At 32.1% G+C, this 25,913-nt stretch overlaps 5 protein-coding genes across 5 annotated transcripts; 4 read left to right on the top strand and 1 right to left on the bottom strand.

The window, feature by feature from the left end:
- The first annotated feature begins 1,181 nt into the window (after positions 1-1,181).
- LOC101203989 (probable sodium/metabolite cotransporter BASS1, chloroplastic) lies at positions 1,182-4,896 on the top strand. The gene is made up of 7 exons (XM_004145965.3): positions 1,182-2,001; positions 2,685-2,778; positions 2,855-2,888; positions 2,974-3,028; positions 3,722-3,805; positions 3,896-4,183; positions 4,570-4,896. The coding sequence occupies exons 1-7, from the start codon at positions 1,450-1,452 to the stop codon at positions 4,705-4,707; spliced, it is 1,245 nt and encodes a 414-aa protein (XP_004146013.1). The 5' UTR covers positions 1,182-1,449; the 3' UTR covers positions 4,708-4,896.
- A 5,239-nt stretch (positions 4,897-10,135) lies between these two features.
- LOC101203744 (protein Jade-1) lies at positions 10,136-12,152 on the top strand. Its single transcript, XM_004145964.3, has 2 exons — positions 10,136-11,323; positions 11,833-12,152. The coding sequence occupies exons 1-2, from the start codon at positions 10,370-10,372 to the stop codon at positions 11,884-11,886; spliced, it is 1,008 nt and encodes a 335-aa protein (XP_004146012.1). The 5' UTR covers positions 10,136-10,369; the 3' UTR covers positions 11,887-12,152.
- A 1,506-nt stretch (positions 12,153-13,658) lies between these two features.
- Positions 13,659-19,093, top strand: LOC101203495 (protein SRG1). Its single transcript, XM_004145963.3, is given in 9 exon segments — positions 13,659-14,023; positions 14,111-14,358; positions 14,614-14,938; positions 17,263-17,517; positions 17,888-18,220; positions 18,308-18,517; positions 18,519-18,556; positions 18,713-19,002; positions 19,005-19,093. Coding segments are annotated over 9 exon segments (2,031 nt in total). The 5' UTR covers positions 13,659-13,765; the 3' UTR covers positions 19,079-19,093.
- A 1,716-nt stretch (positions 19,094-20,809) lies between these two features.
- Positions 20,810-22,382, top strand: LOC101203253 (peptide methionine sulfoxide reductase B1, chloroplastic). Its single transcript, XM_004145962.3, has 5 exons — positions 20,810-21,393; positions 21,583-21,694; positions 21,778-21,843; positions 21,932-22,129; positions 22,212-22,382. Exons 1-5 carry the CDS (start codon positions 21,186-21,188, stop codon positions 22,240-22,242), a joined length of 615 nt encoding a protein of 204 aa, XP_004146010.2. The 5' UTR covers positions 20,810-21,185; the 3' UTR covers positions 22,243-22,382.
- Positions 20,855-24,595, bottom strand: LOC101220136 (putative pentatricopeptide repeat-containing protein At1g53330). The gene has a single exon (XM_004146029.3). It carries the CDS (start codon positions 24,563-24,565, stop codon positions 22,982-22,984), a length of 1,584 nt encoding a protein of 527 aa, XP_004146077.1. The 5' UTR covers positions 24,566-24,595; the 3' UTR covers positions 20,855-22,981.
- Between the last annotated feature and the right edge of the window lie 1,318 nt (positions 24,596-25,913).

The raw sequence follows: 25,913 nt of genomic DNA, 5'->3' as shown, positions 1-25,913 counted from the left end.
ATTTTCTAAATTTCTAAATTTTAAAACCACTTTTTAACCAGAAGATCAAACTATTTTGGTTCTTCAGGTTTATGTGGCCTAAATCCCTTGAAATTTTATAACTTATTTGCTAAGACATTTAGAGTGAGGTAATAATATAAGATGGTTATAACTCACTTGTTTCAAATATCTCATGAAGATCAAACTACTGACCTAATTGTTGCCGTTTTATTTAGGAAAATTGCAATCGATGACTATTTCAGGAATAATAATTAAGGATATAGCAACATTTTAAAAAAAATACAAATATAATAAAACTATCACTGATGATACTTGTATCGTTGATAGACTTTATATGGTCTATCAATAATAGACCAATATTTGCAACATAGTCTATCGGTGATAAGACTTATATCATTGATAAATTTTGTTATATTTATAAATTTTTTAAAATGTTGTTATATACTTAATTATTTTGAATCTAATTGTTAAATTTACAAAATCTTGATATAATGAAAATATAAAAAAGTTTTATTAATAATTTGTACCATTTGGATTAAAGAAAATTTAAAACAATTTTTAAAAGTAAAAGTTAGATTTTCTGTAAAAACAAATTTGTTAAAGTCTGTAAATTTGAAAATATAAAACAAAATTTGAATATCTTTTTAAGGATAGTATTATTAATAAAAGGAATTGGCAAATAAGCTGGCTAATTCACTAGGTTACCGTTTCTCAAACCATGGAAAGCTATCTTTTGATGATCGTTGAAAACTATATTCATTTGTTTGCAATATCTTGTTATGATATGAACTTTCATTGATTTCTATTTGATTCATGATTCAAAATGAATCATTATTTTAGAAGAAAACGAATTCTTATTTTGAAGTTTTATTTATAACTAAGAGTTTGTGTTTGGTTAATTTGAAATTGTTCATAATTTTTTAAAACAAAACTTGAAATAAAAAAGTGGTAATTTATTAAAAAAATGAATTGTAAATGAAAAATTTATTGAAAAAATTTACGAAATAAAATAAAATTTAAAATTTTATTAACAATAGTTTACCATAGATATCATTAACATGATATAAAATTTTAGTTTAGTTTTGAAATTATCCTAAAAAATAAAGGATAAATGAAAACATTTAAGAGACAGAAATGACAATTTGTTTATAGGTTAGTTTTGAAGAATGAAAAATGAAATAGTGACGAAGGGAACAGAAAGCTTTAGGTTTTGACATCGAATCAATTGACCAAAATATTACATTAACGTCAAAAATGGTTTCCCCGGTCCCATTGCCACTCTCCACCGCTCCACTTAACCAAGCTGCCCAAAGGGTTTTGGCGGGATTCAACATCGCCGTCACCGGAGTTTCCCCGGTTCTGGAAACACTGGGCTGAGCTGAGCTTCACACTCACCTCATTGTCGAAGTTCCATTCATTCTTCTTTTGGTCGTCGCCGACACACACAGAATGCAGTCTCTTCCATCAGATACTTGCGTTCTTCGTCCTTATCGATATTCCCTTTCGACCTTCAGACCTCGCACTTCACTTGTAACTTCCTCTTCTTCTTCTTTTAACATCCCTCTCAATTCGTCTTTGTCCTCTTTTTCTCTGGTTGGGTTACGTCGTGAATCTCCTCTACTGTTATTCGGCGATCCAATTTGGAACGGGAACCCTTTTGTTTGCTCCCAAACCAAACGGAGGGATTTTGGATTGTTAGTTCCTCCTCTTCGATGCGAACCGTCATCGAACGGCAACAGCGTTCAGGGCGAGCGGAGTTTGATGCAATGGATTGAATTGATCGGAGAAGCTTTGTCTACTGCGTTTCCTGTTTGGGTGGCGCTAGGTTGCGTTTTAGGGCTGCTCAGACCGGCTTCCTATGCTTGGGTTCAACCGAGATGGACTGTTCTTGGCATTACTCTCACAATGCTTGGTATGGGCATGACATTGACCCTCGACGATCTTCGTGGAGCCCTGGCTATGCCTAAGGAATTGATTTCTGGGTTCGTGCTCCAGTATTCGGTTAGTTCGTTTGTTTACTGCGATTGTGCTATTGTTTGAACGTATCTGAAATTCATTGATTTTTTTGATCTTGAGAAATTTCTCGCGTATGCTGCATAATTTTGAATGTGTGTGACTTGGGTTTTGGAATATTGGAAGCTGTTCTAGTTCACAGAAAGAGGGAAAGGAACAACAGAAATGACTATGGCCATCAGAAATGTTCCAAATCTCGCAACGGGTGTTGATGGTGAATCATAGCGAGATGAAGAATTACTATTACGAGCTAAATGGATGATTGATTCTGAAGAGTTACTATTACGAGCTAAATGGATGATTGATTCTGAAGAATTACTATTACGAGCTAAATGGATGATTGATTCTGAAGAGTTACTATTACGAGCTAAATGGATGATTGATTCTGAAGAATTACTATTACGAGCTAAATGGATGATTGATTCTTCATCTTTAATATTTCACTACTTTTTTTGAATTGTATGTTAACTGTGTTCCGAAAAGCATTTCGTTTGGATGAAATCCTTCTATTATTGATCTACTGGTTAGATTTTTCTGAGTTTGTACTGAAGGAAACAATTGATAAAAAATAGTGTGACATCGAGGATTTCCACTTCACTTTCTTTGATAGTTTTAGGGACTTCAATCTATAGATGAAATTATAAGATAGACTTTCATGGTTCTTGGTGCAGGTGATGCCAATATCAGGCTTTCTTGTCAGCAAGCTTTTAAATTTGCCATCTTACTATGCAGCTGGTTTAATATTGGTTGGTTGCTGTCCTGGTGGTATGCATCAGTTGGTAGTGTCAATTATCTTTCTCATTCTATTTATTTTAACAGTTTGATCTATCTTTGGTTTCAGGAACAGCAAGCAATATAGTCACTTACATTGCAAGGTATTCTAACTTTTGAAATGCCACCATTTAGCTTCTTTCTTGTTAAATTATGTTAGAGGTTAAGAAAATTTTTATGCCTTTCCAGGGGAAATGTAGCTCTTTCTGTGCTGATGACCGCCACAAGCACTATGGCAGCCGTGGTTAGCAAGCCTCCATAGTGCTTTTGCTTTTTTCGTTTGTTTAGTTTCTAAATTCAAGTTTGCATCTTAGCATGATCTGTTTTTCTTTCGGTTTTATATAGTTCTTCTGTCGTTAAAACAGGACCTAATATCTTTGTTAGTAGAAATGACAACACATAAGAAACCATAGTTTACTCCTAAGTTCATATTTGCACAAACATAGGAAAAACCTTTAACTGAACACAACAATAAATTTTTTATCTACCACGTTACTTTTTTTTTCTCTTCAAAGATATTCGGTTTGATGAGTGTTTACTGTAGAGATGTCAGTGCTATGAGTGAGGAGTCCCTCCTTAATCCGCCTTTTGGGGAGAAAGCCCGGTTTATTTGGCTTGTTGGTGTGTGTGCAGTGTTATGGGTTTTGTGGGATGTGAGGAACAGTGGAGTGTCTGGGGGAGTGGAGAGAAACCCTAGGGAGCTTTGGTCCCTCGTTCGTTTTCATGTTTTTCTCTAGGCTTCAATTTCGTAGATTTTTGGTAATTATTCTATAGGAATGATTTTGCATAGTTGGAGCCCGTTCTTGTAGAGGGCATCTCTCCTTTTTGTGGGCTTTGTTTCCTTAGAACTGTGCATTTTTTCCTTTTTCTCAATGGAAGTGATTATTTTCGAAGTTTCATAGATATTGAAATCTAAGTTATCATTTCAATTTTACAGATCATGACCCCTTTTCTCACTGCCAAACTTGCTGGTCAATTTGTTGCTGTGGACGCAGCTGGGTTGTTAATGTCCACCCTGCAGGTGCGATTTCTAACAAACGAAAGCAACATCAATATTTTTCTTAACATTAAATTTCTCTCAAGTAACTTCCCTTTCCTTCACATACAACAGATTGTGCTTCTTCCAGTGTTGGGTGGGGCATTTTTAAACCAGTATTTCCATGGGTTGGTTAGATTTGTCTCTCCATTCATGCCCCCTATTGCTGTTGGCACTGTTGCTATTTTATGTGGACATGCAATTGCTCAGAGCTCCTCTGCTATTCGGATGTCTGGTCAGCAAGTAGTCCTGGCTGCAGCTCTTCTTCATGCTTCAGGATTTTTCTTCGGTTATGTACTTGCAAGATTGCTTGGCATTGACATTGCATCTTCTCGAACGATCTCCATTGAAGTTGGAATGCAGGTAAAGCATTTCATTTAGAATAATTGCAATGGATAGTACTTTTATGATAAATAATTAAACGCATAGCAATGTGTTAAAAGAATTTTAAATATGGGGAAAATCTATTAATGACAAACATTTATTAGAAATATGGACTATGGTAGACTTTGAGAATTGATTCAAGATTGCATTATATTTGTAAATTGTTTTGTATTGTGCTACATTTATTCATATTTGGGTCTGATCGCTGTTTTTGCAACTATCCCTTTCATTTACTTTCGGGGTATCTTAGTTGCACTCTTTGGCAAGTCTGCTGCCAAGTGTCTTACTACATAACTCAATCAGTTTCGGCATTTTTAGGTTGATCTGGTTTTTAACTTTTAACAATGAATAAATTTATGTGACAGAACTCGGTGCTAGGGGTTGTTCTTGCTAGCCAGCACTTTGGAAATCCTCTTACGGCAGTGCCCTGTGCAGTTTCAAGTGTTTGCCACTCAATCTTTGGCAGCGTTCTTGCTGGGATTTGGAGGCAAAGCAAAGACTAGGTGAAAATGATGTCTAAATTTTGTAAGCATCATTTGTGTTTTATCCTTTTGGTTTAGTAGATTTTTGTAACATTTGAATAGTTCTTGACAGGTTGTTTGCAATCATTCCATGTTTGAACTTTGTCTAATCTTGTTTTAGAATAAATCTTAAATTGTTTTTTTCCAATAAAAATAAATTTAATTAAGTGTATTTATATTTTGAAATTTTGAATTTTAAAACACAGAATTGTACCAAACCCTAAAATAGATAAAAACATTTCAAATATGGTATTCTATTTTCTAGACTCAATTGTTTTTGTTAAATTGAATAAAATATGTGATATATTATATGTTATATGATATTGCAAAATAATAATTGTACAATTTTTTAAAATGGTAAAAGTTTAAATTAATTAGTATTTAGTGACTATAATTAGCCTTCTGATTTATAAATACATTATCACACATTTTGAAAAATTGTTCAAATTGGAATTTAAATTTTGATTTTGATACCAACACATACTAGAAAATAATTATTTCTACCTTAGATCTTTTTGGTTTGTGCTCTTTAACCAAACAAAACAAGCCCTTGTTTTAGGAGTTTTAGATTTAAGATTTAGTTCTTGTTTATGAAGTTGGATCAAGTTATACATATATTTTTCATTCAATATGTGCTGGTGAAATTTCAAGTATTTGAATTTGTTCACACGAAATTTTGGAAGAAATATAATTTATGGAATTGAACTTGAATTTGTTCACATGAAATTTCGGAAGAAATATAATTTATGGAATTGAACTTTGTATATTGATTTATATGATGATGTTGATGGAAACGGTAGACATGCGCAACGGAATTAGGATCAAATTTTTATTATAATTGCAACTAAATTAGTTTAGTGATTAATATGCATAAAAAACCCTAAAATAATATCGATAGTGTTAAAAGAAAAATCTCACATTTGATGCTTTTCTGTTCTTGTAATCTTTTCACGTGCTTTTCACGATCTCCTCACAAAAATGAAGTCGGGACTACCACTAGCGTTGACTTGCTATTCTTCGAACCTAGAATTGAATTGTGGGACTCAACAAATGGTGGAGGAAATAGAGAGATAATATCTTTTGTAGGAACCTAATCTTTAGGTTTTTTTTTTTTTTTTTTTTTGATGTTAAGAGACTCAAATGAAAAGAGTTGTTGATTTTTATCTTGTAACTCTCAATTACAAAATTAATTTTCGATTTCAAATTCAAGAGTCATTTCACATTTACATGAAAAAAAAATTGTTTACAAGTAAACTACATGCAAGAGCTTACCTATCTCATCACTTGGCATTCTTAATAAGGTAGGTGTCTTGCATGCAATAAGCCACTTGCATATCACATGCAAGTGTTATTATTTAAATTAGTCTAAGGGCAATATGGTAATTCAATATTTAAATCAAATTACTTTTTCAAGTCCAAAGTCAACATTTTGACTTCTAACTATTTTGTCCGTCTTGACTAATTTCAACCTCCCAAGCATGAACCTGTATTCATTTCTCCAAAATTTAAAACACATTTGAATATAAAGTCGGTCAAAGTTTGATTTTTCAAAATCAAAAGTTATGATCTTTTACTTCTTTGACCTTTTTCATCAATTTTGAGCTTCCAAATATGAATTCATATTCATATTTAAATCACATGTAAACATGAAGCTCTATCTTAAGTTATAACCGATGACTATATAAGATATATTTGTTGGTTTCTCTCTCTTTACCTAATTCGAATCATTCTATTATAATGTTCTAAGTTGATTCCTTATGAGCTAGCGGGGGAACCTAATGGACCTATAGATCATGAGCTCCAACTATCCAAGATTAACTGGCTAAACTCTTTAAACCGAATTAATCAATCTTCGTTAACTAACAGGTCATTCCACTAAAATCCCATAGTTGCACTCCCCTCACTGTAGATATATTTCTGTCCATGTGATATGACCATGATAAGTAAGCTAATCATTCACAGGTTGTTCATAATCTCGGTTGGGTCAAAGTACCGTTTTACCCCGATATTATATATTTCCTTCTTAAGTTCCATTGATCTACTATGGAACAATTTGTTTAAGGTCCAACCTTTAAATCGAATCCCTCTTGAACCAATGAGATGGTGGGGCCCCTTGTTCAAGACTTGGATTCAGTCCTTAAGAGAACAACCTATCTACTAACCCTAGAGTGGATAGGAGTAAATTTCGTCTTACATCTTATGTCCCTAGCTATCCACCCGATCTTATGTCTAAAATGGGAGGCTTATTGGGCCAGCGAATTGCCCTCACCTATGCAGATCTAAGAATAAGTTCGTGTGAACAGAAGTTCATAGTTAACTCAAGATTAAAATTAAGTTACATTGAATATCTATAAATGAAATAGTCAGTTTTACAAAGTTAACGATGTTATAACGTAAAAGCGACTATCTCATGGTTTCAGTCTTATGTAAACTCTTTACATTGGATGCCCCCACTTCCATGTCTCTACATGAACGATTTAGGATCACATCGTTTGTGCTAACTACAAAGTAGGCCACATCAATAGTATCTCCCGAATAAGGCGCCCAACCTTATCCATATACTATAGACCATTTAAACTATGACTCAAACTTGATCCACTATTATGTGTGTACATAAAGTTAAGTCTACATAATAGCCTCAAAACATTAGTTTATTAGCTTTCAAATTATAGTATCAATAAGACGATTTTATTGAACAGAATTTTGAATACAAACTACGAGTTTGATGACATAAATTCCAACAAATGTGGATACAATCTCTTATATTTATTTATTTGATGCTTTATCTCGAATACAATTTAAAGCTTAAAACTTCTCGATCTTTGGTTTTCATGAAATTATAGTTGCAAGTCAATTTGAATTTTGATTGTCTGAAATCCAAATAAAGTTTAATCTTCCAATATAATTTATATGATGATGCTTTCTCTCGAATACAATTTAAAACTTGAACTTTTCGTTCTTAATTGAAAATATATCTTAGCTAGTCGAGTAATTGAATAGATAGTTTGACCTTGATACGTCTAGAAAATGGTAAAATAACAATAAGGATAATTATTATAAATGACAAAGTGCTGAAAATATTTACAAAATTTTAAATTTGATCAATAATAGATATCGGTAGACATTTATAAATTTTGATTAGTGTCATCAACAGACATTGATACATAGATAGAAGTTTTGTATCAATGTTTATCATTGATATAATATAAAATTTTTGCTATATTTTGTATATACACACACTATTTAAGTATATATATTGAAATTTCTTGCTACATAAACCTTTATTAGTTTTCATGATCTAGTACCTAATTTGATCCCAATTTAAATGAATTATGACATTTATGACGGTAAGCCATCCATCAAACTGAGAATTGTAGAGTTATATACATTATTGTACTAATACCAATTTCGTAAGAAAATTTGTCTGAGTTTGATTCAACTGATAAGTGTAAATGCTAAGGATCAAGAAATTTGCAGTTCAAATTCCTCTACCCCACATGAATTTTTTATTAGAATAAAAAAGGTAAGTTCAATGTCGACTACTTTTCATCTTTCTCTCTAATCTCATCATTTGTGTGTTTCTCATTAGGGTTATTGTTTGTCTTCTCATAAACTCATTGTCTAATATACTTCGGGGTTGTTCGAATATCTAAAGATTGGTTTGGCTATTGTAGGACGATACCATCAAATCTTGGAAGTAGGAGTGATCATGGGTCGCGCATGAGTGATTTTGTATAAAAATCGCCACGAAAATTGACTAACCACCCACTAGCCATCAAACAGTTTTTTCAACCGCTATGAAGAAAGAAGTAAAGTTTTGGGACTAATCTCAGTGTTTCTCGATCAAGATGAAGGAAGAAGTAAAATCCAGATGGATGTTTCCTTATTATTTAAATTCACGCTTCAAGTTCATGGCATAAGTTGAAAGGGTTTCATATTAAATTAATACAATTATTAATAAGGAGGGTTGGGAGCTAGCTTGGACTCATTGGATGGGCTAAAGGTTTTCTTTTTTTAAGAGAAATTGCAATGGATGACTATTTTAGCAATAATAATTAAAGATATAGCAACATTTTAAAAAAATTGCAAATATAGCAAAAGTATCACTGATAGACTTATATCGCTGATAGATTTCATATGGTATATCAGTGATAGACCAATATTTGCAACATGGTCTATCAGTGATAGACTTATATCATTGATAGAATTTGACAAATTTTGCTATATTTGTAAATTTTTTAAAATTGTGCTATATACTTAATTAATTTGAATTTAATTGCTAAATTTGCAACTATCCCAATTATATATTATATTACAAGATTGACCTAAATTTTTCAAAATTTTCAGAAATGTACTAAATTGACTAATATTTTACACAAATATAAGGTCCAAGGAGACTAATTTACCCATATTCATTATTGATAATATATTAAAAAATATAAAAAGAAAAAGAAAAGTTGACCATCTCTCTCACCTTCAAAAAAGAAAATTTGGGTTATTTTGTTCAAAAAATCTTCCCTCTACACCTCTCTCTCACTTTCTAATCTCTCACTTCGTTTATTCTATCTTTCATTTTGCATTGTTTTTCATATATTCCACCTAAGTATAGTATATATTGAATATTATGGTGTATATTTTATAAATGAAAGACTATTGTATCAATTTGTTTATAGAAGGCAGACTGACAAGGAGAGAAATTAGGGATGTGAATTACATATTAGATTTTTTTTTTAACTAGTCATTATAATTTCAATAAATCTTAAATACAACTAGAATACGAAAATTGAAAAAATATAATACTAAAATAATAATATATAATATAAATAAATATAAATAAATTAAGAAAATTGAATTTCTCTCACTTTCATATAATTCTCATAGATATTATTTGTACTTATAAACCCACAAAATATCACTATTTATAAACAATTTGACAGGAGAGGTTGAATTAGATTATCAAAAGAATGACACGTGGCTATGACAACTAACATAATATATATTTGTAAATTTGTATATTAATATTTATAATATAAATTAGTTTTAAATTTGAAATATCAATTTATTTTTTCATTTTTTCGAATACTTTTTATAATATCTTAGCTTTTCCGATATTATCCAACTAATTTAGAAAGAAAATTAAATACAAGGTTTATAAAATGCACAACAACTAAAATTTAATAATTTAAAGAGTATAAGAATCACAAATCACAATGATATTAAAAAAAGAAACGACCAAATTTGGAATTCCGTTACGGGTTATATTAGAGAAAACCCGACCCGTTATAATTGGGAAAAAAAGAGCGGGAGATTGGCGCCAATTTCCCTAAACCGTAAAAATTGGAAATTTCAACAAAAAGAAAGATTCATTCAAAACCTAAAAAGAATTGAACTAACGATTTTTGGTTCTTCCCCGCCGGATTCATTCTCCAGTTTCCCCATTTCAAAATTTATCAAAATATTTCCACTTTTTCAGTTAGCGGGAACTCTGATTTTGAAATACCCTAACCCAATTTCTTACTAAAATGATATTCCTTCCCAAATTTTCAACCCCATTCATTCGCCTTCTTCTTCTTCTTCTTCTTCTTCTTCTTCTTCTTCTTCATTGTTCCTTTGTTGAAACCCCAACTTGAAGTTGCAGAGCAAAATGGATTCCCTCCATGGCTTACCTCCTCTCAAAAGGCTCAGAATCCTTCAAGAACAAGAACAAAAACAAAATCGTCAGAAGGAGGATCAATCGCTTGATTCTTGTTCCCTCCCAGCGAAGAAGCGAAAGGAGTCTCGTGATTCTTCGTTGCTCCTAATTCCTGACGCTTCTCCTTACTGCTTGCCCACCAAGAAAAGGGTGTGGGCCCTTCACCCTGATTTTGCCCCGGAGTCATTGGATCTCAATGTTGAATACAAGCCTCATCCTCTGGAGGAAGAATCCATATCGAAATCAGAATTAGAGGGAGAGAAAAAGGAGGAAGAGGATAAGGAAAAGGAAGTTTCTGATGTTGAAATGGAGATTCAAGAGATTGAAACAGTCCAAGATGAAGAGGAAGATGATGGGATTCTTTGTGCGATTTGTCAAAGCACAGACGGGGATCCTTCAGATCCAATTGTCTTCTGCGATGGATGTGATTTGATGGTACACGCTTCATGTTATGGTAATCCTCTTGTAAAGAGTATACCAGAAGGAGATTGGTTCTGTAGCCAATGCTTAGCTTCTTCGTCTTCCAAGACGGAGAAGAAGGTTACAGAAACACCATTTTCATGCTGCCTATGTCCTCTGAAAGGAGGGGCCATGAAGCCCACGAACGACGGCCAATGGGCTCATATTGTTTGTGGACTCTATGTTCCTGAGGTGTTTTTTGAGGACCCAGAAGGAAGAGAAGGGATTGATTGCTCGATGATTCTGAAGAGGAGATGGAAAACCAAATGTTATATCTGCAAAACTTCTAGCGGTTGTTCTATTGACTGCTCAGAGCCTAAATGTAGTTTGGCTTTTCATGTTACTTGTGGGTTGAAGGAGGATCTATGCATTGAGTACCAAGAAGGAAGAAGATCTGGTGCTATTGTAGCTGGGTTTTGTAGAAACCATACAGACTTGTGGAAGAAGGTAAATTCACGCTCTTTATCCTTTGAGCTAAATATGTTGTGCTGCATAGGTCAAACAACTTTGGCTTGGTACTTATCCATGTTACTTGTCCATGTCTGATGAGTTTCTATCTTTGTTTGCAGTCGTTTGTTTGTTCTTCTTGCATGCAATAGCAAAGTGAATTCTGCCAATATCTTTGGGTTCTTAACAAGTCAAAATGAGCTTTTACTAATTGATGTGTAGGGTCAGTATTTAAATCTAGTTAAAATGATAAACAGGGTTGAATTAGGTAGAGTTCTTAGAATGATTGTTCTTCCATAGACCATAATGTAGGAAATTAGGAATGAGTTTGAAATTTTTGTATGAGAAGTACTTGTCTTTGTCAATAGACTTTCTAATGTGAGCTATATGTATGTATTTATCTATTTTGGTTGCATTTAATAGTTAATTCTGCAAATATCTTTGGGTAATTAAACTTACTGTAATTTGGTTTCTGGGTTTGAACTTGTGTTTATCTCTTCTGCTTGTAGCAACAACTAACGGGGAAATTCAAGATAGTGGCTAGAGATGAAGGTAAGTTGTAGTTGCTGCCACATAGCTGCTGGGAAATCAGCAAATCAGCTTGCTCTAAATTTAGGATCAAATGTTTAGATAGTTATTTCAGTTAATGTTTTTAGTCTTTTGTAATTTTGATGTTAGAGCAATAAACTAGTGCTGTAATTCCTTTTTATCATAGAATCCCTAAAAGGAGCTGTTGAATAGTTGAGTAAAATCAAATATGATTGTTATGGATGGTTTGATCACTTTGATATTGAGTAAATGAGTTGAAGTACACATTTTCTTTGAGTTAGTGTAAGTTCTATTGTCAAAGCCTTAGGTTACAACTTACAAAGGCCTCTAAAGATAAAATGAGGTTATAATATTCCATAGTTTCAACTTCAAGTTTCATAATTTAATTTGTTAAGGTGTTGCAAAAGTGTTTTATGTTTGAACTTGGTTCAATTGCAAATTTTGTATCAAGTTAGAATTTCCTAATAAAAAATGTTGATTAGCTTTTCTTTATTTAAAATTTGATTCTAAAACTAATTGAGTGGCATTTTCAAATATAGCCAACAAATTTTTTTTAAAAAAAAAACTATTTACAATTGTAGTTTTGATTTAATTTCTCTTTATACTTTCATCAAACATTTAAATTTGTTAATTTAGAGAAAAAGTAAACCAAATATGATTGTATTTTTAGAAAGCAATTGCTTTTTCTTAAAAGATTGTTTTAATAGGTATTGAAAGTCTAATACCTAAATTTGAAATTGGATGAATGAAAGTATAAAATTAATTAGTATCCCATTGCAAACGCTATGATGAATATTTTAATCTAATATTTATAGATGAGTAATTTTTTTAAAACTTTTATTTGTTTGTTTGTTTATTTTTGTACATACGAGTGGGTAGGAAATAATTTCTTAAATAGATTTGTTTTCTTTTTTCAACTTCTTTTGTTTTTTTTCTCCTTTTGTCCTAACACAAGAGAGAGATGGGAAGAACAAATTCTTGGATTCCATTGTCCAATCTCTTTTTAATTGATTATCAAATAGTTTACGGTAAACTTGGTAATGGTGTAAAATAATAAGAAACAAAAAGTTGTGAAGTCTACAGAATTGTAAATTACCTAAATCAATAGTGTAAGAAAATATATTTTTAATGATGAGTCCACAAACTAATTGGACGAAAGGAGCATTGAACTTCACAAATCTCTACTTTCTCATTCATATTTTTAAAATCCCTCGACCAAAAACCCAAATTAAACCCACGTTCTAAGTATCATTTGATTTTGAATTTTTACAAAGTGGAGCAATACATAAAGCAACCACATATATATATAAAAGAATATATTTTCATAATATTTTGAAAAAGATGAATTAGTGCACCACAATTTTTAATTGAATACAACATAGTTTGGACGACAAAATGATGTGATACGAGAATTATCACAAATGATAGAATTTATTTACACTTTACTTCACGACAACATCGTGAATAATAAATTTTCTTTTGTCCATAGATTTTGTTGGGAGATGTATAACATTCTAGAAAATTATAAAATAACAACACATTTTATCTAAACAAGAATTTTCTATTTTTTAAAAAAAAAGTTCACAAAGTTCCAAAAGTGTCAAAGCTATTACTCAAATATAATTTTCCTTTTGAATGTTTCAAAACAAAAATTGTGGCTTAGTAATGCATAATTATTATTTTGCTTTTGCTTATTGAATATTAAAAAGATTACAATATTTGAAGTAGGGATCTCATCTCACGTAATTAATTTTGTATAATTATAAATAACAAATATACAAACATCCAAAAATATGAATGTGCTGAAAAGCATAGAAATCAAAACCAAATCTCATTACCATTTTCTTTCATACACACATTTAGAAACCAATCAATCAGAAAAATAAGAAACACATGGCGGAGGAGAAGAAGATCCACACGTTAAGGTTCGGAAGTTCCATTCTAGTTCCTTCCGTTCAAGAGTTAGCCAAACACCCCATCACCGAAATTCCACATCGATACATCCGCCCCGATCTCCTCCACCACTCCCCGATCGCCTCCGCCGCTTCCCAAATCCCCGTGATCGACATGTCCAACTTCCGCTCTAATGATACAATGGACTCCGAATTGTCTCGCCTTCACTCCGCCTGTAAAAATTGGGGATTCTTTCAGGTTCATAATATCTCCTCTCTCTATCTCTGTTTCTATGTGTTTAATTAATAAGTAGAATCTGAAAATGATTGGTAAAATTAATTACAGTTGGTGAAGCATGGAGTGAGCGATTCATTGATGGAGAGAATGAAGATGGAAACGCAGAAATTGTTCCAACTTCCGATTGAAGAGAAGAAAAAGCTATGGCAGAGAGAAGGGGATGTGGAGGGGTTTGGACAAGCTTTCATTACAAGTGAAGAACAGAAATTGGATTGGTGTGATATTTTCTTCATTGCTACATCGCCTTCACATTTCAGGAATCCCCGATTGTTTCAAAATCTCCCTCTCTCTTTGAGGTTTGATAATTCCTTCCATCACAAAACTTTTTAAATGATTCTCAAACTCATATGAATCCTAGAAATTGAACTCCGAACTCATAAAAATTAAACCAACCAACCTATAAAATTTTTCTAAGCAAAGATTAATCTTGTAATTTAAGCAAGTGAGAATAAAAAGAAGTAATCCATTATAGGTTAAAACAAAGTTCATTAGTTTAATTGATTTTAAAAAAAAGAATTAGGAAATAATTATGAAACTGTATTGGTAAGCAGAGAAACATTGGAGGAGTACTCGGCGGCGGTGAAGGATGTGACGACGGCGATAATTGGCGGCATTGAGAAAGCGTTGGGGATAAAAGAGGGAGAGATGAGTGAGTTGTTCAAAGACGGTAATCAATCGATGAGAATAAACTATTACCCGCGGTGCCCGGAGCCGGAGAAGGTGATCGGACTGACGCCTCATTCCGACTCGGTTGGGCTAACGATTCTGCTCCAAATCAACGAAGTAGAAGGTCTGAAGATTAAGAAAGAAGGAAATTGGATTACCGTTATGCCCCTTCCAAATGCCTTCATCGTTAACATTGGCGACATCTTGGAGGTAATTTTACACTCCCCTCTCATGCACTTCTCTTTTCTAACCTAATAATATAATAAAGGCCCTTAATCTTAAAAAAAAAATGCCTATTGAAAAATTTAATAAGTACTTTAAACTTATAAATTTTTTAAAAATATTTCCATTTATCCTATTTTTACATCAAATCTCTAAGCTCTCAAAAATAAAAATTACTAAAATTTAAATTTAAATTTCTATAAATATGTGGATATTTATATCAATATTTTTTAGGGTGAATCGATACAATAACACACAAATAAAAAGATATTTTTTAAAAGAACTCTATAATATAAATAATAAATAAATTTACTTATTTGAAAAATCTATATTTAATAATTTAAATTACACAAAATCTTATAAAGTTTAAAAAAAAACTCCTAAAAAAAGTATAAAAAAAATCTCACAATAATGATCAAATAAAAAAAACTAGACTATTAGTGTGTTTTGGTAGTCAAATATATATTTTTATTTGACAATTAACTTAATTACAATCATAATTGTTGAAATTGGTTGTGTTCGTGATCTATTATGCTATATTCAAATAAATTTAATAATATAGTTTTAACTTAAATTTTGATTTTGATTTTAGTTGGTGAAAAAATTGATGTCAAATTTGAATAGACGATAATATATTTTAACATTTTTTAAACTCAAGTGTATTTTTAAAACTTTTGATAGTTATTTTTTAAACAAAACTTCAATGGTCTCAATTTAAAACTATGGGTAAAATTAACTTTGAACAATTTTCAAAAGTTTAAGTGTATTTTTAAATTTTTTAAAAGTTTAGGTGTATTTTTAAAACAAATATAAAAGTTGAGGGATATTTTTTATAATTTAGCGAATGATAAAAATAAAATATTTGTGATGTAACAAATAAATGAGTATAATGTGATATTTTTCATTTTTGTAACGGATGATACTTAGGTGTGTTTTAACATCACCCGTCTCTTTCTCGAACACCCATATTAAAAGATATAAAAGTATTCTAGAAAAAAGAAAAAACAAATTTGCATCGTTTTCATGATCGGATAATTCGATGGAATAAAAGATTGGATGAAAGACAAACTCAGTTTGGTTTATTTATTTAACTTTTTATTTAATTTAGTAGACAATCTTGATTTTAAAAACCATAAATTTCCAACCTTTTAAAATATGTGATGTCTTCGTCTCTTTGTTATTATAATATATCTCTAACATTTTTTTTAATTTGTTAAAATATTACTCATTCTATTCTCAAAATCACTTGAACAAATTTTAATAGTATGAAAATTTTGCAAATTAAACGAATTGATTTAAGTGATTATTGATAAGTTTGTTTGAAATGATAATTAGAGTAAAAATTGTTTTTTTTAAATATATATTTTTAATTTTAGTAACTATTTTGACTATTTTTTTTTCTTTAAAGGAATTAGGTTGGATAGTAATTCTAACCCTTATAAAATTACTCTCAAATATACATCAAAATATTAAACCATTTTGTAAATGTGAAAATTTAAATATTCAAGAGACCAAAGCTTCTTTGAAGTTACATTACTTTATCTAATATATTTTGAAACTTATATCTATTTAGATTAGGTTTTAAACTTGTAATATTTTAAGAAAAAGTCTTTAATCATTTGGTTTAAATCACACCTAATTTGAAATTAATTAGATACAAATATGAAAAATTAAAGATTTGTTAGATAAATAGTTGGTGTTTTTAATGACTTTATCTTGAAAACACAAATATTAGTCCATTTTTTTGAAATACAAAACGTATATTAAATTTAGTTCTAAAATTGTGGTTTAACATAAACACAAGTATTTTAATTCTTAATGAGAAATTATATTTATACAATCGATTATATCATTAATGTGATTTGTCAAACACAAATAAAGTTCAACATAATTGGCGGTATATTCCTTTACTCGACTCAAGTTCTATTTGTTATACTAAAAAATACTAAAAAAATGTATATTTACTTTTTGGTTTGAAGGTTTGATTGGAGTAGTAATTTGGACTATGCTTTGTTAATTCTCTACAAAATTATTAATGGAAAGATTATTGGATTGTATGAATTTTTATCTCAAAATCAATTTAGAATGCGGCGAGTAACTCATTTATTTTATAAAGAATTTGAATTCTCTTAATTGTGAAAGTTTCAATTTATATCCGAGCAAAGTTGACGTTATTTACTTGTTTACCTCTATTTCTCACACTTTTTTTCTTCGAGCTTTCCAACCTTCTCCATCTGTTTTCGTCTTTGGAAAATTTTGTAGACTATATTTTCAATATTGCTTTGATTTAATAATAATTATAAGTATGGCAGATGGTAACAAATGGGAAATACAAAAGCATAGAGCATTGTGCAACAGTGAACTCAAAGAGTGAAAGGCTGTCCATAGCAACTTTCTACACTCCTAGTTTGGAGAAGGAAATAAGGCCAACACCATCCCTCATCACACCACATTCTCCTCCCTTGTTTCGAACTTTGACATATCAAGAGTATGTGAAGGGCCTTTTCTCTCGAACACTCGACGGAAAAACTTATCTCGACGCTATGCGAATTCACCCTCCTTCAACCTAACCATTGCTTTTCAACTCAAAATCTAAAATTGTCATATGAATTCATCATTTTTCTTACTAGATTTAAATAATATATTTGAATTTGACTATTGTGGATGTTAGTGTATTATATGATTATTATTTACTCGAGTATTGTGACTTAGTACTACATAATTATTTTGCTTCTTCTTATTGTTCTTAAGAAAAAAATTACTAATATTTATGGTAGGAATCTCACATTATACAGAAGCAAATAGATGTATGTGATAAGGCACTATATATTTGACCACCAAAGAGTTATTTTGGTCCTAAGTGCGCCAGGATACATTAATGATAATAGATACACACAAACATCCAAAAGCATGAATAATGTGCTGAAGAACATATAGAAATCGAAATCAAATCTCATCACCATCTTCATACAGAAATTCAGGAATCAATCAATCAGAAAAATAAGGAACACATGCATGGCGGAGGAGAAGAAGATCGACACGTTAAGGTTAGGAAGTTCCATTCTAGTTCCTTCTGTTCAAGAGTTACCCAAACACCCCATCACCGAAATTCCACATCGATACACCCGCCCCGATCTCCTCCACCACTCCCCGATCACCTCCGCTTCCCAAATCCCCGTGATCGACATGTCCAACTTCCGCTCCGATCATACAATGGACTCCGAATTGTCTCGCCTTCACTCCGCCTGCAAAAACTGGGGATTCTTTTAGGTTCATAATATCTCCTTTCTCTATCTCTGTTTCTATGTGTTTAATTAGTAAGCAGAATCTGAAAATGATCGGTGAAATTAATTACAGTTGGTGAAGCATGGAGTGAGCGATTCGTTGATGGAGATAATGAAAATGGAAATGCAGAAATTGTTCCAACTTCCGATTGAAGAGAAGGAAAAGCTATGGCAGATAGAAGGAGATGTAGAAGGATTTGGACAAGCTTTCGTTAGAAGTAAAGAACAGATATTGGATTGGTGCGATATTTTCTTCATCGCTACATCGCCTTTACATTTCAGGAAAACCCCGGTTATTTCAAAATCTTCCTCTCTCTTTGAGGTTGGATAATTCCTTCCATTGCAAAACTTTTAAAGTGATTCTCAAACTCATAAAACTCCTAGAAATTGAACTCTGGACTCATAAACAAATGTTGATTAGTTTAATTAATATTAAAAAAGAATTAGGAAATGATTATGAAACTGTATTGGTATGCAGAGAGACATTGGAGGAGTACTCGGCGGCGGTGAAGGATGTGACGGCGGCGATATTTGGTGGAGTTGAGAAAGCGTTGGGGATAAAAGAGGGAGAGTTGAGTGAGTTGTTCAAGGAGGGCAATCAATCGATGAGAATGAACTATTACCCACCCTGCCCGGAGCCAGAGAAGGTGATCGGACTGACGCCTCATTCCGACCCCGTTGGACTCACGATTCTGCTCCAAATCAACGAAGTAGAAGGTCTGAAGATTAAGAAAGACGGGAATTCGATTACCGTTATACCCCTCCCAAATGCTTCATAGTTAACATTGGCGACATGTTGGAGGTAATTTTACCACCCTCCCTTTCATGCAGCCCTCTTTTCTAACCTAATAATATAATAAAGACAGATAAATTATATGTAAAAAATTTCGGAAACATATTTTTATGATTAATTTTGAATAAAACCTATGAATGTTTCAAAAAAAAAAAAATATTTTCATTTAACCAATAATTATGGCAATTAAGTAAAAACCAAAATTTTAAATAAAACTATGGTTGTTTTAAATTTTGGTTCGTGTCGGAATAATTTCACATTTTCATGGATTTAATATCGATAGAAGGGATGAATTGATATTTTCATTAGAACGTAGAAAAATCCACTAATCACACGAAATAAACACACTAATATAAATAGTAGACAAATTTACATATTTGAAAAGAATATTTACTATTTTAAAATTATTTATTGAATATGTTGCTTTTATAATTTTTCATAAAACTTCGATTAAACCATAAAAATTAGGATAAAACAAATATATAGCGGAAAAAATGAGACTATGTTTGACAATAAACTACACAACAATTATCATATAATATATATTCCTCCATTATTAAGAGGTTAATTAAATAAGAATTAATTAGCAATAAATCATGGAGTAAAGTGGTTTGAGCATTGGTTACTTAGAAGATCATCTTATTCATATTCATCTTCAACTTCATCATTATCTACATCTTAATTCTGATCACTTCCATTTTGATTCACATTTTCTTTCCCACTTATTCCATTTCCAAACAATCCATGAATTCACCATCTCGGCATCATCATTCTCATCAACGCCATCGAAATTATACAGACTCCCCATAGGACCTCCCCGTTGCAGTGTTGATTCCAAAATCGCCTTGTTCTTCACTCAAATCCATTGAACTAGCATTAAGCTCAACATTACCAACTTCCTTAAAATTACATAATTACTTATCTAATATATTATATATATATATATATATATATATATATATATATATATATATATATATATATATATATATATATATATTAAGTTTTGAACTTGTAATATTACCAAAGAAAAAGAAAAGAAAAAACCCTTTAATCATTGGTTTAAACCACACCTAATTTAAAATTAATTAGATACAAATTAATATGAAAATTTAAAATTTTGTCTTTGATGACTTTATCTCGAAAACACCAATATTAGTCTATTTTTTGAAGTAAAAAATCTATAATAAATTTAGTTCTAAACTATTTTATTTTTAAAATAGAAGTATTTTATTCGACGAGTTCTTTTTTGTTTGATTATTCCGGCAGTAATTGATCTATGCTTTGTTAATTCTCTACAAAATTATTAATGAAAATATTATTTGATTATATGCTGTTTTATTTCAGAATCATGAATAATTCATATGACTTTCTTAATTTTTTCAATGTAAAATCTCAATATACACCTATTTGTATTTACTTATTTATCTCTCTCTCTTTCACATTTTTACTTCAAGCTTTCCAACCCTTCTCCCTCTCTTTTCTTCTTTGGCAAATTTTGTAGACTATATTTTCAATATTGCTTTGATTTAATAATAACTGAAAGTATCCCAAAGAGTGAAAGGCTGTCCATAGCAACTTTCAACACTCCGAGTTTGGAGAAACAAATAAGGCCAACCTAGCTATGTTTACAACTTTGACATGTCATCACACCTCGTTATCATATTTACTGTTACCATTATCTTTATCATTTTAGTTACTGTTTGTTAATAATAATGATAAAAGTGAATGTGATGTATTCGTAATTTGAAGTAAATGTAATAAAAAAATAGAGTGATTGAGACCCATTAGAATTAATCCATAAATAAAATCATCGATAAAAATGAGTTTAACCAAATAAAAATAAAAATAGAGTGTATTCAATATGGAAGAATGATAGGCATACATCGCCATGTAAAATAAACGTGGCCAACACAAGACCACTTAAGCTACGACAGGGCAACTTCTCATCCACCCAATCAAATGCCCCTTCAGCGTTCAATCCAACCACCCAGACTCCATCAATCATCTAAAACACTCCATCATGCGTCTGAGATTGCAGATTGTTCATTTCTTAATCAATTTTCCTCACTACATGAGCCTTACCCTCCCCCCTCGGGCCTCCGCTGGTGAGTACTTGAATCAAAACTAAAAGCCCAAGTTCCTTCCTCCTTTTAATATGTCGACAATGGCTGCCAGAAGTTTGAATTTATCTTTTCTTCCAACTGGGTTTATAAGTACTTCAAAAACCCAACAAAGTTTCAACTTTGTTTCTTTTTCTTCTCCTCCAAGTTTCAGAGCAATCAAAAACAAAAAGCTTTCATCATCTTCTACCAGAGTAATGGGCTGCTCTTCCTCCTCTTCCCAGAAACCAGATGGCATCAAAGGTTTTTCCTTTTCCTTTATGAACTTGAGATTTACTAAATATTGATCTATGATATAATGAATTCAAGTAATGATTATCAATGGCGTGGCATGAGAAAATTTACATAGACAGAGAATTTCTCCTACCAATTTGATGCTGTGCATGACTTTGATTTTGAACATTGAAGAAGCTTAGTTGCCTGTTGGTGCAGAGGCTGGCACCGTGAATTACAAATCTTTAAGCGATGATGAATGGAAGAAGCGGCTCACGGGAGAGCAGTTTTATATTACCCGTCAGAAGGGAACTGAGAGAGCTTTTACTGGGTATACTTCAATGAATATCTTCAATATAACGCACCTATTGATCACAGTTCTGATTCCTTTTTAACTTTTTTCTTCAATTTCAGTGAGTATTGGAACACCAAAACGGCAGGGATATACCACTGTATATGTTGTGACACACCTCTGTTTGAGTAAATATTTTGACTCTTTTTGTAACTTCTGTCTGCTACTGTTATTTCATAGAATTTCCAATAATGGTGTGAATATTATCTCTTTCAGATCATCTACTAAATTTGACAGTGGAACTGGTTGGCCATCATATTACCAACCTGTTGGTGATAATGTCAAATCCAAGCTAGACCTTTCCATCATTTTCATGCCTAGAGAGGAAGTTCTTTGTGCTGTCTGTGATGCTCATCTGGGCCATGTATTTAACGATGGACCGCCGCCAACTGGGAAACGTTACTGCATCAATAGGTAAGTTGATGTTGCTGGCGTGCTTGTGTGCTTAACTACCTGCTGGTTGTCAGAACTGACTTGTAAATGAAACTTTCTGCAGTGCGGCACTGAAATTGAAGCCAGATAAGTGATGGTGAAGATATTAACATACCTGCCTGCGAATTCTGTAACTGAAACCCGTAATCATTACATGTTTGTGCTTATAAACTGAGGACTCTCGAAAGATGTACACGTTTATTGGGCTGAATGAAAATAATTTCATTGGGTTGTACCTCTCGTGTCTTTGTTCAACATGATAGACGACCCCATCTTGAGTAATTGTTCCAGATATAATGCAGCTAGGCAGAACACAAGCTGAAGCAAGTATCTGGACAAATTGACTCTGAGCCCTAATAGAATAGGACCCTTCATAGCTGCTCCCCTTATTCTTATATTCTTAAGAAATAGGGCCATTGCAGAGACTCGCATTACTCTGACTATTGTCAAGTAGATCGAAGAGATCCTGATCAAAGTAGATGTATTTTTAAGGGATAAAGCCTTCTCTCATTTTCCAACTAGAAAGATGTGCTCAGAGTTGGTGCTATAGTCGGTTGAATACTGCATGGATAGAGAACTAGGATCTCTATCTCCTAGTTCTTCATACAAAACATGGCTAGTAAGTTCCGTTCTGACTTATTCAAAACCAATTTCATGAGTGTGTTGTATATCCACTTCGACATCTCGTTTTGAGATGCCTAGACTAAGGAGATGAAAGTTGAGTTTCTTACCCTATAAAGGACAGGAAGTCCAAACTGGTAGATAGGAATAGGACAGGACTAAAAAGAGTTTAAACATGGATATTATAAGACTGTCCCTGATAGAGCTATGAAATCAACTAATCAATGAGTCAATTAAGTTGGAGGATTCCGATAGGTTCTCCTTATAAACAAAAGCAACAACTCTAGCCCACATGTCCATATTCATGCGATTTCCTCTTCCCAGACTGTTTAAGATCATCCACAACAGCTCCATATTGCATTCCTGGCACAACCTGTCTACGAGTTTGTTTATGCTTTCATTACGAGGCACATAACCCTTGAAGATCATCTCGTCCAGTATGGAAGTTGCTTCCTTTAGCTGCATCATTTCACACAGCCCATCAAAAATTATCCTGTATGATAACACATCAGGAGGGCAACCTCGTCTCGGCATATCTTCAAGCAAGTCCATTGCTTTATCTAATTTCCCCTCCTTACATAACCATCCAATGATTGTGTTGAAACTGAACACATCTGGCTTACACCCTTTCTCCACCATTTCATCCATAACTCTATGTGCAGATTCGAGATCGTTTTCTTTACAATGTCCATTGATAATGGCATTGTAGGTAACGGTATCAGGTTTGCACCCATTCTCTCCCATTTCTCTTAAAATGTCAGAAACTTCTTCTTTCCTACCATGCTTGAAGAGCGCACTGATCAAAGTAGAGTAAACTGCCGAGACCAATTTTACGTTGCTAGTAACCATCTCCTCCTTTAGCTTGAAAGCGAAATTCAATTCTCCAACCCCACAAAATCCTTTGATCAAAGTAGTATATATTGACGCATTAGGTTTAATCATGTACACTTTCACCATATCCTCTTTCAATCTCAATGCTTCTTTCAACTTAGAATTCAGAGAAAGCCCATAAATCAGAGTCCCAAAAGTAACCACGTTCGGTTTTACACCTCTCTTTTGCATTTCATCAAACACTCCCCATACAGCATCCAAATCACCACATAAACAAGCAGCATGAATCAAAATATTAAAAGTACAAGCATCAGGGGAGCCATAGTTACTAATGTCCACAAAAACTTGCGTCATTTTCTCAAGTTGCCGATTCTTCAACAATGCAGCCAACAAAGAATTTACAGATTTCACCGTCCGCTTGCAACGGAACGATGGAATTCTTTCGAACACTTGGAAGGCACGATCAGGGAGGTGGGCTCGGCCATAGAAGGCAATGACATTACAGAAAATGACCTCGTGAGGAGCAAAACGAGTCTCTTGCTTGAGCTGTTGGAGGATTTCTTCCATTTCATCGAACATTTTGGCACGTCCGAGCTTAGAGATGATGAGATCGTAGGAAAGTAAAGAGTAACGAAAGGGTTTGGGGGGTTCTGAAGAGCTGGGATTAGGGTTGAGGAAGAGTTGAAGAGCGAGCGTTGGGTCCTTTTGGAGACGAAGAAGTGAAGACAATCGAAAAGGAGAAATTGGCTTTTGGGTCTTCATTTGGGTGTCGTTGGTTTCCCGGTGGCCAGTACTGTTCCTCGATTTGCCGTTCACCGACTGAGAACAAAAAGATTTGGGGTAAAAATGGGGGGAAAGGATTGTGAATGGTTGAGAGAGGGGGAAAGGGAGAGAGCGGCCATTGTTACATCCAAAAGAAACGATCAAGGCCAAGGGAAGCTTGAAGCTTGTTTTCTTCATCCCCATGCTTTCTGGCGGTTTTCTTTTAAATTTTAATTCCAATTCGCAATATATATATATATATAGCGACTAAAGATAAATTAATTATTAAAAATGTTACTAATCAAATAGTTTGGGTATAAAATGGTTTTAACTTTCAAGTTTTGTTTGGATGGAAAAAATTTGTTTTTATAATATTGAAATGTTTTGTAAATATATTTTGAATTTTAAAAATTAAAATATATTCCTATCGACTCAAATTTTCATTAATTTTTTCACCAACTAAAATAAAAACAAGGCTGAGTTAAAACATACAATTTTTGCAAATTTCTAAAATATAAATTTCTCATGAAAATAATAACGAGTTAAATAAAAAAATATCCTTAAGATTTGAAGAATATCATTAATTTTTAAGTTTTTCCATCTCTAATTTTTTCAAAAAGGTTACCGAACCGTCATATTTGCATAGACATTTTTGACGAAAGTTAAAGATATAGATATTGATATTTCAAATCTTTGTTAAAGATTAAATTATATTTTTAAAAAATAAAATTTGTATTTTCTAAGTCCTACTATTTTTCTTAAACACATTTCAAACTAGGAGATACTCTTAAGCATGAATTTAATTTGGTATCTCCTAAGCATGAATTTGGATTTGGCATACATCAAAAACATTGATTTGGTCACCGCTATACTATCTTAACTTTTGAGAGTATATGGATATTTCTTTTAAATAAACAAAAGACTAGAATGAGTTTTTGTCCTTTAAAATATTATAATAGAAAAATGTTTAAATATAGTCGATTTTTCATATTTTCTATATAACATTTGAATTCTTAACCAAACGTCAAAAATAAAAATCAATAAATTTATAGAAACTATTTAATTCTAGCGTATGTTTGGGTATATGATCAAATGATGTAAACACTAAAATAGAATAAATTTAAAGCATAAAGATTACCACTAACGTCTAAAACATTGACAAAACTTCCATTATGATAAACATTTTTAAAAGAAAAGTAGATGAATAATATATATTTCAAAAATTTCAAAACAAATTAAAATATTTAATATTGATGTTATATTTACCATTAGCAACATTTCTTTTTCCTTAACGTTTCGTGGGTTTTTTTTTAGAATACAATAGAAATGTCGATTTCCTTCGTAGGTTGACATCAAACCCATAATATATAGAAATATCGATGAGAATGTAGACACATTGACGAAAATCTAGTATCTTAGTTATAAAGATTAATAATTGTCAAAAAAATGTCTACACCTTGATAATCTAAACGTCAATACAATTTTAATTCGTTGAATTGACTCTCACTTTAAAATGTCAAAGATTCGATTCTATCGTCACATATGGTAAAGA

This window comes from Cucumis sativus, chromosome 4 (assembly GCF_000004075.3).
Source record: "Cucumis sativus cultivar 9930 chromosome 4, Cucumber_9930_V3, whole genome shotgun sequence".
NCBI classification, from domain to species: domain Eukaryota; kingdom Viridiplantae; phylum Streptophyta; class Magnoliopsida; order Cucurbitales; family Cucurbitaceae; genus Cucumis; species Cucumis sativus.
This window is presented reverse-complemented; position numbering and strand designations above follow the sequence as displayed.

What these genes read in the sequence shown, in the direction of transcription:
- LOC101203253 (XM_004145962.3), top strand. Translation starts at nt 21,186, where the DNA reads ATGTCGACAATGGCTGCCAGAAGTTTGAATTTATCTTTTCTTCCAACT. An exon ending in GAAACCAGATGGCATCAAAG is followed by an intron (nt 21,394 to 21,582) that starts GTTTTTCCTTTT and finishes CTGTTGGTGCAG; the next exon opens with AGGCTGGCACCGTGAATTAC. An exon ending in AAACGTTACTGCATCAATAG is followed by an intron (nt 22,130 to 22,211) that starts GTAAGTTGATGT and finishes AACTTTCTGCAG; the next exon opens with TGCGGCACTGAAATTGAAGC.
- LOC101203744 (XM_004145964.3), top strand. Translation starts at nt 10,370, where the DNA reads ATGGATTCCCTCCATGGCTTACCTCCTCTCAAAAGGCTCAGAATCCTT. An exon ending in ATACAGACTTGTGGAAGAAG is followed by an intron (nt 11,324 to 11,832) that starts GTAAATTCACGC and finishes TTCTGCTTGTAG; the next exon opens with CAACAACTAACGGGGAAATT.
- LOC101220136 (XM_004146029.3), bottom strand. Translation starts at nt 24,565, where the DNA reads ATGGGGATGAAGAAAACAAGCTTCAAGCTTCCCTTGGCCTTGATCGTT.
- LOC101203989 (XM_004145965.3), top strand. Translation starts at nt 1,450, where the DNA reads ATGCAGTCTCTTCCATCAGATACTTGCGTTCTTCGTCCTTATCGATAT. An exon ending in GGTTCGTGCTCCAGTATTCG is followed by an intron (nt 2,002 to 2,684) that starts GTTAGTTCGTTT and finishes TTCTTGGTGCAG; the next exon opens with GTGATGCCAATATCAGGCTT. An exon ending in ATAGTCACTTACATTGCAAG is followed by an intron (nt 2,889 to 2,973) that starts GTATTCTAACTT and finishes ATGCCTTTCCAG; the next exon opens with GGGAAATGTAGCTCTTTCTG.